We start from the raw sequence: 14,398 nt of genomic DNA, 5'->3' as shown, positions 1-14,398 counted from the left end.
TCAGCGTATTATCTATAACAACAGATAGATCTTTTTCTTGAGTGCTGACCTCAAGGTGAACCCTAGCATCAGGTAACGTATTATTTGGATTATTCTTTCCAATGTGCATCACCTTGCATTTGTCCACATTAAATTTCATCTGCTATTTGGATGCCCAGCCTTCCAATGTCCTAAGATTTTCCTGCAATATTTCACAGTCCACTCGTGTTTTAACAATCTTCAATAGTTTTGTATCACCTGCAAATGTAATCATCTCACTCATAGTTCTGATTTCCATATAATTTATAAATATGTTAAACAGCACCAGTTCCAATACAGATCCCTGCAGCACTCCACTGTTCACCCTCCTCCATTGAGAAAAATGACCATTTAACCCTACCCTCTATTTTCTGTCCAATAACCAATTCCTAATCCACACCAGAACCTTGCCTCCTATCCCATGACTCTTTAATTTTCTCTAGAGTCTCTCATGAGGAACTTTATCAAAAGCTACATCAACTGGCTCACCTTTATCCACATGTTTATTCATGCCTTCAGAGAAATGAAGCAAATTGATGAGGCAAGACTTCTCTTGGCTGAACCCATGCTGACTCAGTCCCATTAAACCATGTTTGTATATATATTCTGTAATTTTATTTTTTTATAATGGTTTCCACTATTTTGCCCGGCACCGACGTCAGGCTTACCGGTCTATAATTTCCCGGATCACCCCTAGAACCCTTTTTAAAAATCAGCATCACATTGGACACCCTCCATTCTTCAGATACTATGGATGATTTTAATGACAGGTTACATATTACGGCATTCCTGAAAGTTGAAGTGTAAGGAAGAACAGTTCAACCTGAATAGTTTCCCTTCTGAGGGATCGCGCTCAAAAGTGAAATGATGAAAAAGTTACAGAATCCACGCTACTGAGAGGCAGTTGAATGCATTCTTGAATATTATAAAATCGCTGAATTGCAGTGATATATGAACAGCTCCTGATGAAGATGCCAGAGGTGAAACACAGCCCTGTGTAGAGCTGCAAGAATCGTTGAAGAAAGATCTTCATTGATTATTATAAAGGAAAATACAAACATCGTTTGAACTGTAAACCATTAAGGTTGGATTACAAAAGAGAGTTGTGGACAAATATAACACAGGACAATGGGAATTTTCTATTCATTTCTCAACATGGACTGTATATGTCAGGAATAATACTTTTGGACAGCAGAAGAAAATATGAACAATAACAGCAGGAGGACATATGACTCATGTGAGATTACATTTTCAACAGCATATTTTCAACAGCATTGTAGAAAATGATATATATGTTTGAATGTTAGAATATTAGTAATTTGAAAGAATTATAGCAATAAATACATTGTGATATAATTCCTGTACAATATTCTATTCTTATTAATCAAAATATACACATTACTAACATCAGATCAGTAATTTCATGCTTGAGTTCTTTGAGTACCCTTGGATGTATGACATCTGGTCCAGGTGATTTACTACTCTTTAATTTCTCAATTTGTCTCAGTACATCTTCCAGGTTCACAGAGATTTCTTTCAGTTCTTCTGCATCATCATCCTTGAAAACCATTTTCGATACAGACAGATTTCTTATATCTTCTTCTGTAAAGGTAGAAGCAAAGAATTCATTCAGTTTCTCTGCTATGGCCTTGTCCTCCTTGAGCGCCCCTTTTGCTCCTTCATGATCTAATGGTCCCACGGATTCACTCACAGGCTTTCTGCTTCTGATGTACCTGAAAAAGCTGTTACTGTGAATTTTAGCCTCTGTGGCAAGTTTCTCTTCATTTTCTCTTTTAGCTTTCTCTTTGCATCTGACTTGCCAGTGCTTATGTTGCTTATTTTCTTCATTTGGATCCTTTTTCCATTCTTTGATGTCCACACCTGATTTAGAGTCCTAACCTTAGCAACCGATCCTTTTAGTTTCTTTTTACCCATTTTCCTCATTTTATTATAGTCGTCCTTTCGAAAATTAAATGCAGCTACAGTAGATTTACTTTGTGGGTTCATCCCAGATAGTAGCTCAAACTTGATCATACTATGATCACTGTTATCCAACACCGCCACCTCTTGCACTATGCTCTGCATGCCACCAAGGACCAGATCCAAAATGCCCCCCCCCCCCCCCGTCTCGTCGGTTCCTGGACCAGTTGCTCCAAGAAGCAGTCATTCATTACTTCTAGAAATTTTATCTCCTTGGCACTCTCTGATGTAACATGTATCCAGTTAATATCGGGGCGATTGAAATCACCCATTATTATAGTGTTGCCCAATTTGCCAGCTTTCCTAATCTCTGTAAACATTTCTTCATCTGTTTGTTCTGTCCTGGCGGACAGTAGTACAGCCCTACAAGAATACTCCTTCCCTTCACACATGGAATTTCTATCTGTAATGATTCCACACTGCTATATGTTTCGTGTGGAATGTTTATTTTATTTGACTCAATTCCCTCTATAATATATAGCATACCTCCCCCCCCCCCTCCAATTGAGAGTGGAGGAGTGGCCTAGTGGTTAGGATGGTAGACTTTGGTCCTGAAGAACTGAGTTCAATTCCCACTTCAGGCACAGGCAGCTCCTTGTGACTCTGGGCAAGTCACTTAACCCTCCATTGCCCCATGTAAGCCGCATTGAGCCTGCCATGAGTGGGAAAGCGCACGGTACAAATGTAACAAAAATAAATAAAAATCCTCTCTATTATTGTGATACAATTTGTACCCTGTTAACATAATGTCCTATTGATTTTCCTCTTTCCACCAAGCCTCTGAGAAGCCTATTATATCTACCTCATCATTTAGGGCTTATTTTTAAGGCTTCTAGCATTTGTATACAGGCACTTCAAATTGTATTTTTTCCTTTGATCTACAAGCTGCTTAGAAGTTGAAGGGGATAATATGCATCCTCATTAAGCACACCTGGCTTACTTTCAGCATTATTGAAACCTCTCTGTTGGGATTCCCTAAATGCCCTGTTTCAATAGAATCCTTCATAGATACTCCACACTGAACCATGCACTCCTGGGTGACTGCTGGCTTTCCCTCCCATTCTGGTTTAAAAGCTGCTCTGTCACCTTTTTAAAAGTTAGCAGCAGCAGCCTGGTTTCATCCCAGTTAAGGTGGAGCCCATCTTTTCAGAATAGTCTCCCCCTTTCCCAGAATGTCCTAACAAATCTAAAACCCCCATCCCTGCACCATCGTCTCAACCATGCATTGAGACTTCGGAGTTCTGCTTGCCTTTTGGGTCCTGTGCGTGGGATGGGGAGCATCTCTGAAAATGCTACCCTGGAGGATCTGCACTTCAGCTTTCTACCTAAGAGCCTAAATTTGGCTTCCAGAACCTCCCTCCCACATTTTCCTATGTCATTGATACCCACATGTACCAAGACAGCCAGATCCTCCCCAGCACTATCTAAGATCTTGTCTAGGTGACGCATGAGGTCCGCCACCTTTGCACCAGGCAGGCAAGGGATCAGGCGATCCTCACATCTACCCAGCTATCTATATGCCTAATGACCGAATAACCAACTACAACAGCTGTCCTAACCCTTCCCACCTGGGCAGAAGTTCTTGGAAACATATCCTCGGTGGGAGAGGATAGTGCATCCCCTGGTTGGCAGGTCCTGGCTACAGGAATACTTCCTATTTCACTAGGGTGATGCTTTCCTTCTAGGAGACCGCCCTCCTCCAAGACAGCACAGGGGCTGCCAGACTGGATGTGGGACTTCACTACACTGTCCCTGTAGGTCTCATCTATGTACCTCTCTGTTTCCCTCAGCTCCTCCAAGTCTGCCACACACATATAACTGCTCACCAACTGGAAGATAATCATACAGGTGACACTCAATGCAAAAGACTCGATACAGCCCTTTCCCTGCTGAACTGCTGTCTCCATCTTAGTATTTTTGAGTTTTTCAATATTTAAAACTTGCTAAGGTATTAAAAGTCTTTAGCTTATATGGTATAATGTGTTATTTATTTAGTGTTTTCTTCTTACAAAAGTAATGAAATTAAAAGTCTATAAGAGCACTCCTCCCTTGTTATCCTAATTAGAATAACTGACTAGGGAGTTGGGGGAGGGTTGGTGGGATTGAAGACTAAACTAGTCTTGCTGAGCTTGCTAGAAGCTATCTGTTAATGCTGCAGTACAGAGGTCAAGTTTTAAAACTAGGGGTGAAAGCGTATGGAGACTAGTTGATGAAGTTTGCCTTTTTAGTGCTTCTTTTACTAAGGTGCGCTGAAAAATGGCCTGTGATAGTGTAGGCGCGGGTTTGGGGTGTGCGCAGAATCATTTTTTAGCGCACCTGTAAAAAAGGCCTTTTTAAAATGTTTGCCGAAAATGGACGTGCGGCAAGATCAAAATTGCTGTGATCCCATTTGGGGTCTGAGACCTTACCCCCAGCCATTGACCTAGTGGTAAAGTCTCACGCATTAACCGGGTGGTAATGACCTACGCGCACCAAATGCCACTTGGCATGCGTCCGATACGCGCAACAGAAAATAAAAATTATTTTTCTGCCACATGTATTGGACACATGCCAAAAATGAAATTACTGCAAGAGCCATGCAGTAGCCTTGCGGTAACTCCATTTTGCCACACGTTGGGTGTGCGTAGACGCATACGCGGCTTAGTAAAAGGGCTCCTTATATTTTTATTCTGCCTATCAATAACCTACAATTCCTCCTTTAAACCCCGATCTTTAAGTTCCCAAACACAAAGCAAAATAATGTTCACTTACCAGAGAAATGTTCTCTTCTCTCAGAACTTCTCAGAAAGAGTAGCCTAGTGGTTAGTGCAGTGGACCTTGATCCTGGGGAACCGAGTTTGATTCCCACTGCAGCTCCTTGTGACTCTGGGCAAGTCACTTAACCCTCCATTGCCCCTGGTACAAAATAAGTATCTGAATATATGTAAACCGCTTTGAATGTAGTTGCAAAAAAACCTCAGAAAGGCGGTATATCAAGTCCCATTTCCCTTCCCCTTTATATAGTTTTGAACCTAAGGGGACTGCTTCAGAAGACCTGCTTATTGGCACTTAGTGATGTGTGATTATATGATGAATGAAAGCATGACTGGCTGACCCTATTCATTGCTGCTAGTTTAGGAAGTCTTCTATTTATTTTTCCACGTATTACGTTTGGCACGTGTGGGCTGTTGTTGAAGAATTGTGCTATGATTATAAGCCCGGACATGGAGAAAGACCATTGAGTCTATGATTGTCCGAGTATTTAATAAATTTACACAGTATTATAATTTGTAATGGGAATTAACTTTGTTGATGTGGCTGACACTAGTGACATGGTGGCATTTGTCTTTTTAGTTTTCTTTTCTTGTTCACTGCTGCATTGTAAACAGTATTTGACAGGCAGATAAAGAGAAAATAGTCTATCCAGTTTGCCTATCCACACCATCTAATATCCTATCCTTTCCCTTAGAGACCCTATATAGAGATTTCTTTTGTGTGCTATTGTTTTGTATCTTCTGAACCACTTTGATATATCCTGAAAAGCAGTATAATAAGTACTTGAATATTCATAAACATCTTTATCTGTAGTGTGCAGCATGCATATTTAACCCACAACATGCGCATATTTAACCCACAGCATGCGCATATTTACCCACAGCATGAGCATATTTAACCCACAACATGCGCATATTTAACCCACAGCATGCGCATATTTACCCACAGCATGAGCATATTTAACCCACAGCGTGCACATATTTAACCCACAGCGTGCGCATATTTACACACAGCATGCGCATATTTACTCACAGCATGTGCATATTTACTCGCAGCATGGGCATATTTAACCCACAGCATGCACTTATTTACCCACAGCATGTGCATATTTACCCACAGCATGAGCATATTTAACCCACAACATGCGCATATTTACCCACAGCATGGGCATATTTAACCCACAGCATGCGCATATTTACCCACAGCATGAGCATATTTAACCCACAACATGCGCATATTTAACCCACAGCATGCGCATATTTACCCACAGCATGGGCATATTTAACCCACAGCATGTGCATATTTACCCACAGCATGTGCATATTTAACCCACAGCGTGCACATATTTAACCCACAACATGCGCATATTTACACACAGCATGCGCATATTTACTCACAGCATGCGCATATTTACTCGCAGCATAAGTACTTGAATACCCACATTGAGCAGCCTGTATATACATATTTACCCACAGCAAGCTGCCTGTATGCACATATTTACCCACAACATGCACATATTCACCCAGAGTGAGCAGTCTGTATGTACATATTTACCCACAGTGAGCAGCTTGAATATTTACTCACAGTAAGTAGCTTATATGCACATATTTACTAGCAGTGAGTTGCCTGTATGTACATATTTACCCATAGCAAGCAGAGGTATTCCTGGAAGCAGGGTTAGAGGAGTTTGCATTCTTTTTGAAAATCATCAATGTGTGCATGTAAATTAACCAAGAAAATCTGTGTGCCCCCAAGGAGCAGGTTTTAATGCAATCACATAGTTTTTCTGAGTTTATTTTCAAAGTGGAAGCTTGCACATGCCTTCCTTTTGAAAATCTATCAGAGAATGCACAACAGAAAATGCATTGGGATCGTGACCCTAAGAGAACTGTGGAAAACAAAGAGGTTATAATCACTGGGGTCATCCCCATCCCAACTGATAAAAAGCCAAAACTGAATATAGTGGTAAAAGAGAAACACACAAGAACAGCATTGGCTATAGAGGTGTTAATCCCAAGCGATTACTCAGTGAATCGCAGGGGGAGAGGGAAGATCCTCAAGTACCAAGAAATGTAGTGTGAGACCAAGAAAATGTGCCAGAAAGATACAGAAATATTTCCCATCATTTTGGGTGTCACATGCTTGATCAAAAAATTTCCAAGCGCACCTGGATAAGCTGCCTATACATGTTATCTCTTATGAACTTCAGAAAGAGGCTCCCTTTGCCACAATACAAGTTTTATGGGAGCGATAGGAGTAAATTTGAGACACTGAGATCATACTCCACTAAATGGAAGCAAATGAACCCTGAAAGTCACCCCTACCAAAAGCAAAAGAGTGACAGCAATGGAGAAAGAATTAAAATAAATTATCTTAGCAACTCACCTATCAGGAAGAAGGTAGATGAGGAGACTAGGCACAAGGACAAACAAAGGGTGAGAGAGACAATAAATAACACATCTCCTGATGTCAATGGAAGGGGTTGTGCTCAGTGTGAGTTTTTGGCTCCCTAGCTGGAGTGCGGCAAATGAACCAAGAAAGTGGGAGTGACTTGGTAGATCTAGGTAGTAACAGAAGAGCTGCAGCAAGGACCTTTAAGCATTTTATCATATACTACTTAAATATGTTCAGAGCTGAGATTTTTGACCCTAAATTGTTTCTTCAAATTTTCGGTTTTCCTATTTAGTGATCTGTTTAATTAATACTAAGCTTGCAGAAGGTGCCCCACCCAAATGCCGAATAAATTCATGCCCCTCTTTCCATAAACTTTGGAACTTTAGAACCACAGTAGTTTCTAAAGTATAAAAAGGTACCACACTGTGTCAAACAATGGTCCATCGAGCTCAGCATCTTCTCTCAGTCACTGGCATGCACTGAGTCACTTGGAAGTATTTGGCAGACCCAAAATGAGGAAATCCCTTTCACTGTCACTCCCAGAAGAGGTAGTGATCCATCTTGCTAAGATTTGTTAATAGGCCCATCCTCTACAAACTTCTCAAAATTGTTTTTAAACCTAGCTATACTGTACTAGACTTCTACGGTCTGTGCCCCGAAAATGGCAAGGACAAATCAAGATGTAGCATCACATCTTTCCTTATACAATGAGTTTATCTTATGAATTTACCTGAGACGAGTGCTGTAAGGCCACAGGTCCCACAACCTTCATGCCTTCTTCCTAATCCTCCTGCAATCAACATCTACACCACTCCTGGCCTCCTGCAGGTAAGCCACTTCTTACATGCTCCTAGCAAAAACTCTGTGCTCCATCCTACCTCCTAGGTTCCACATACCACACCTTGTACCTTCCAACTCTTTCATAAAACAAGCCAACATGTGCTGGCTCCTACTAGCATATCTTGCCCTCCTGGGTCACCTCAACAAGCCTTACTTCATTCATGTGGTCCTCAACTCACTCATGGGCAGATGATTAAAATCCTCGCGCTGTTCCAAACAGCCCTCTAAAAATAGGAAGAAAACAGCCACCAACCAGATCCAGCCCCTGTCCTGAGATTACATACCCCAACCAACAGAACACTACTAGGACTACCACCCTGGACCACGCAACCAAGTCTACCACCCAGTGACCTCTACACTGTCGCTCAAAGCTCCCCAAGACCCGATTCCTCTTTACAGAATACACATAGAAAGTTCCGCACGCAAATTCTAATTAGTGCCAATTAGTGCTGATAACTGCTTGTTATTGGCCAATTATTGGCACCAATTGGCTTGTTAATCAGTTAAGTTGGATGTGCTGCAAATTTTCACTCACAACTTCAGTTGCCATATATAGAATTTGGGCCTTACTGTTCACATTGTTTATTTATTTATTTGGGTTTATTTACTGCCTTTTAGAAGGAATTCACTCAAGGCTGTGTATAGCAAATTACTCTCGTGTAGAATCAGATGACAAAAGAGTATCATATTGGCCATCGTCTACTTCACCAGTGTACAACTGTATTAGCTACAGTGTTGAGTAGGGCAGTAACTTGGTATTCAGTATTACAGTAAGTAGTAATGGAATTCTGTAGAGGGTGCAATTTTCTACCAGGTGCCTTTAAAATCAAGAGGCAACACACATATATGTGCTTTTCTAAAATAAGTAGTTCACAAATGTTGTTGCACAAATTTACGCCCGCTTCAAGGCAAGTGCAATGTCCTATGCATACTTTGTGCAGGTACAGGTGTATTTTCAAAACTGGGAATTAATGGAGCTGCCTTGGGATCGCTGATGCGTGCAATGCAGTCATTTTGAAATAAATGTTTAAGGATGTTCAGAGTTGGTCGGATCCATGCCGCATCGGGTGACATTACTTTGTGTGATTGCATTCCCTGCTCTCTATAGAAAACCCCCATCACCACGTTGCATCGCCTCCACCCAAACACTGGCCTCATAAGTTCCTAGGTGCAGAGCATCTAACAGTACCTATGCCCTTGTGAACACATATGCTTGTATATACCGATAAGCTGCACATTTTTATAAGTTATTTTCTCTAAGAAAACATAATTTACATGCAGGAAAAGCTTTATAAAATTATCCCCAAAGTTTGTAAATAGCAACCACCCATCTTGCCCAAGGTTTATCATAATCTTCCCTGGTATTCAGTGGTACATATGAAGAGACCCTCACCTGGTGATTATATCTGCACGCAATTATTATTTTCCTCCGTGAAGCATACAGAGCTTCATCATATTCCGACAATAAACAGCTCCCAATCCCAGCTCTAGTTGTGCATACGTGTTACGTGTATCCATTTCTGTTTCAGAAAACAGTTGAAAGAATCTATTTTATATCTATATCTATTATTATTATACTGTGTCTGATCAGGAAACAGAAATAAAGATGAATAAAAACAAAAAGGATTCCTTTTTACTGGACTAACAAAATGCTTTTCTTGATTAGCTTTTTAGAAGCTAAAATCCCCTTGTCCAGGTCAGAACAGAAGCAACATGTTTGTGGTCATTTTGGCCTGACCAAAGAAAGGAGCTTTATCTCCCAAAAGCTAGTTAATACAAAAACGGCAATTCTATAAAGTGCCAACAGGTGGGTGCCAAATACCCATGTATGGTACAGAATATTACCACATATGTGGGTAAGGGGCGCTACGAGTTGGCACTTACCCACATATCTGTGCCATACATAGGCATCACTGTTCATGTGTGTGTGCAAAGGACTTATACATGTAGGCAGTGCATGGTAGGAAATGGACTGGTTTATTAGTTTCATGTATAGCTTACATTATACCGTATGTTACGTGCTAAGGTACCCCGAACACCAAATCTTATGGTTAGCCTCCTTATTAAACGGTGTAAGTTACAAGCTGTAGTCCAAATTTATTATTTGGATTTTGCTCACAACATTTTCAGTAGTAACTCAAGGTGAGTTACATTCAGATACACTGGGTATTTCCCTGTCCCTGGAGGGCTCACAATCTAAGTTTGTACCTGAGGCAATGAAGGGTTAAGTGACTTGTCCAAGATCATAAGGAGCAGCAGTGGGATTTGAACCTGGCACCTCTGGATATCAAAACTAGTGCTCTAACCACTAGGCCACTCCTATGAAAATTATGAAAATACTTCTATGAGAAGTATAAAAATTATGAAAATATTCCTATGAAAAGTATAAAAATACTATGGAGCCAATATTCAGACCATGGGGAGGGGAACCTGGTTAATTCCTGCAGTTTGCAATCAGCCCAGATATTCAATGCCGGGTCATTTCCAGGGACTGGTATTGAATATCCAATTAATTTTAACCAGTTTAAAGTTAATCGGCTATATCGATATTCGAAGATAGCTGGTTAAATTTAAACCAGCTAAAGATATACCAGCTATTTAAGTGGCCCAATGTGGCCGCTTACAATAGCCAGATATGTATTGACTATTTGGGGATAGCCAGCTATATTGTGCAATATAGCTGGTTATCTCCTAGGCCCTAACCGGGATTATTTAGCAGGAGATAACTGGATATCACCGGATAGCCTGTTAAGTGCCATCTAATTGGCTAGATGCCATTCCTGGCAGGTGAAATGGTTTTCAATATCAGGGGGTTGATGCGATTTTGGATAATTTATTGACTTTTGAACCGCATGTACAATTATTGACATCCAAGATGATTAAATTACTATGGAAATTAAGACGAAATATCATTTTCAACCTGGAGTTTTCCCTAATGATAGTTCAAACTTTATTGATGTCACACTTAGATTATTGTAACATCAATTATGTTGGTTGTAAAGCAGAGATTCATTGCTGCTTACAAATGCTACAGAATACTGCAGCCTGTTTGATTTTTAGAACTTCAAGATTTGAAAATGCTAAACCTCTGTTGTATAGTCTCCACTGGTGGCCCACTTTGCCTATTTGATCCTCCAAGGCCAGGCATGGCAATATATGGTACCCCTTGTTATTATCTCTATATATAAAAGGCACCCCCAACGTTCTAATTGAAGCCTCCAGCCGGAAACTTGAGGTGGCATAGATATCCGGTTTAGCAAGTACACAAAGGAAAAGAGAGTCGTAAAACAAGCAGAGAGCTCCTTGCAAGTCAAGCAATTAACTCTGCCCCCGGGTGATTAACAAGGTCAGCTGGAGTGCACAGCTCCTTGCAACTAAAACAATTAACTCCTCCCAGAGTCTTAGGAGCTTGCCTTTACTCACCCACGCTGCTGTCATTGCCATACACTCTAAACCAAACAAACCTAGCAGCTGCTGCTCCACAATGTCGTTTTTAAATTGTTGCTCCATCAGAAACAAGTCTACAGCTGTTTCAACTGGGATGGAAGGTGGCCCTGGAACTGGGACGGTAGGGACTCTGAAACTCTGAGGGATGGAGGGTGGGGGGACCCTGAAACTCGGATGCACCCTGGTACTGGGAGGGGGGATGACCCTGGAACTGGGAGGGAGGGGGGAGGAGGACCCTGCAACTGGCAAGGAGGAGGGAGTGATGGGCCCCTGGCACACACTCTGATTCTCATTCCCTCTCTCTCACACAGTCAATCTCACACACACTCTCTCAAACATACACACTCCGAGGAAAACCTTGCTAGCGCCCGTTTCATTTGTCAGAAATGGCCTTTTTTTATACTAGTGTTAGATAAGAACTGTAAGAGCACCTCAAGGCACTTTTTAAAGTTTCAATATGCATGAACGCAAGGGGTTGTCTACAAGAAAGAGTTAGAACTGACTTTTCCATACCAAATTACTAAGTGGTGGAATGAATTACCTTTATATATACACGTAGTCAGACTAATTATATATTATTCTGAAAATGATTGAAAACATGGTTGTTTTGCAAATTTACTTAAGAATCTCTATTGTGCTCTCTAGAAACATTTATATGCAGATAAATTAATCATGTTTAATCTTGAACATTGTTACTCTACAAATCAATTAAGTTTCTTATTGTGCTTCTTAGTACCATATTTCTATTATATTGTTTTTACTAGCATTGTAGGAAATTAACCTACTTCTTTTTCTCATAAGCTGCTTTGATCTAGTCTTGGCTTGAGTGGCATATAATCAATAAATATAATGTAATATTCAATGACAGCATGTACTCACTTATCTGTAACATACATAGGCATCACCATTCACAGGTATGTGCGAAGGGCTTATACTGCTTTGCACCACCATTTCTGGTGTACATTTCCTGGTTTCCTTTTGGATGCCCTTTCCAGAATTGCCTCCATAGCTTTTTATTGAACAAACTTAAGAAATCACCATATATTTAATTAGATTTTTGGTAGGGGCGGGCATAGTTTAAAACTTTAAATCACAATTAATTACGTGATAAAAATGTTTTGTGTGATTAATCATGGCATGCATTGTGGACACATGCTTTTTTAATGTTGACCCAAACATCCTTTTGAACAAATGCTCAGCGTTGCTGATTATCCTTTACAACATGCTAGTCAATTAGGGGTGGGCAACAATTAAAAATGTTAATCAAAATTAATTGTGGGATTACAAGTTTTAATCACATAATTAGTCAAACTAGATGGCTTGGTACTGGTAAATTTTCACTGCATGGAAATGTTTTAAACCTGCTGAATATAATGAAAAGTTGCATACACACACTTCCTTCCCACAGCACATTGCTCCCCCTCTCCTCCATACAGGTACCTACCTTTATCCTTTCCTGCTGCATCCTTCCCCTTCAGCTCTCCTTCTGTTGCTAAACCTGTTACCCCTGTCACACAGGCACCCATTTCTCTCCTCTTCTACTGCTGACCCCCCCCCCCCCCCCCCCCCCCGCATTTACTTAATATTTATCTGGCTCTTCATAGGGTCTCTGGCAGCATGCTACTTGCAACTGACACTGATGTCTTCCGTCTGTTATGTTATGCTAACATGAAATAGGATAGGCAGGGGAGAGAAAGCAATGCCGGGCAACAGACAGGAGCTAAAAATCCTTGATCACGATGAAAACGTTTAGTCGCAGCTAGGGATTTAAAAAAAATTAATCACATTAATAGTGCACCAAATGCCCACCCCTAATTTTTGGGCTGTCTGTCTCAGTCTTTATTTCCATGACGCTGTAGTATCAGCAGTGGCCACACAATGTCAGTATCGTATATATGGATTTCTGACTGGATTTCTTCTTTGCTTTTCATTTGCAGATGGATTGTTGATACCTTATTGGTTACCATGCAGCTGGGATTTTGCTGTGCATACTTTGTCTTTCTTGCTGACAATGTGAAGCAGGTATGGACGCATGTGTTTTGAATCAGGAAACAGATCTGAAAATAAATATCTTTTTCTTTTGTCATACTCTTAGCCTGCACGTCTACAGACCTGCTTTCAGCAGGAGACTCTTGGTTTTGTGAAGTCAGGTTCTCCCACTGAGTGGCCTCCCCATCCAGCGGCAGCAGGAAATGCCTCCATAACACACCATCTCAAGCTGCCACTGATCCCACAGCCGCTGGATGAGGAGACCACTTCTTTTCCTGCTGGCCGCGAATCAGCTGTGCTTGGGCAGAGCAATGGGTCGGGATAGGCAGACCACTGGGCGGAGTTGTAGGCAGAGCTGGGTGGGTGGGGCGGAGCAGGGAGCAGAGTAGGGTGAGCTGGGGCATGTCCTTTATCTCTCGCTGAGATGGGTCAGCCCTCTTGGCAGCTTTGCTTCTGTCTGTATCCACTCGACCACTTGTTTCCTGGGCAGTTTATAGGTGAAAGAACATTTATTACTGCTGTGCGAGTATGAGGTATGTTAAATAGCTCCTACTGTATTCTTCAGCAGTTGGGAGTACTGTGGGGATCAACATTCAGCCAGTGGCAGTGAGCATTTTGCTGACCGCTGCTGGTGTCTTTTCTGGATATTCAAAATTTAACTGGCCAAGGGTTGCTGCACAAAGATAGGGCTGACTTTTATGCAGTCTCATTTATATGGTTGCCCTGGCTGCTTAAGGGCTAAATATGGGCCCTCCAGCGGCCAGGTGCCAACTCCGCTCCCAGAAAGCCCTCAAAATAGCCATCTTTCACTTAGGTGCTAACTGCTAATTTTCAGCTGAACAGGGAGCCAGATCTAATTGTAGCAATTTTGGGCCATATCCGGGCAGGAGATGGGTTGAGACCAGGGAAGTAAGTGCACAGGTTTTATTTTTTGGAGAGACAACTGAACAGCAGCAGCAGCAGCAATCCAAGGAAA

General features: G+C 41.3%; 1 protein-coding gene across 1 annotated transcript in view; it reads left to right on the top strand.

Annotated features, from left to right (window-relative positions):
- LOC115476820 (proton-coupled amino acid transporter 1-like) overlaps window positions 1-14,398 on the top strand; it is a 147,265-nt gene that overhangs the window by 49,099 nt on the left and 83,768 nt on the right. Inside the window, exon 5 of the mRNA XM_030213395.1 lies at window positions 13,371-13,455. Coding sequence (XP_030069255.1) covers window positions 13,371-13,455 — 85 coding nt within the window. The remainder of the gene's footprint in view (window positions 1-13,370; window positions 13,456-14,398) is intronic.

The sequence above is a fragment of the Microcaecilia unicolor genome, chromosome 8 (genome assembly GCF_901765095.1).
Source record: "Microcaecilia unicolor chromosome 8, aMicUni1.1, whole genome shotgun sequence".
Lineage (NCBI taxonomy): Eukaryota > Metazoa > Chordata > Amphibia > Gymnophiona > Siphonopidae > Microcaecilia > Microcaecilia unicolor.
Note: the sequence above shows the minus strand (reverse complement) of the source record. Positions and strands in the feature narration are given on the sequence as shown.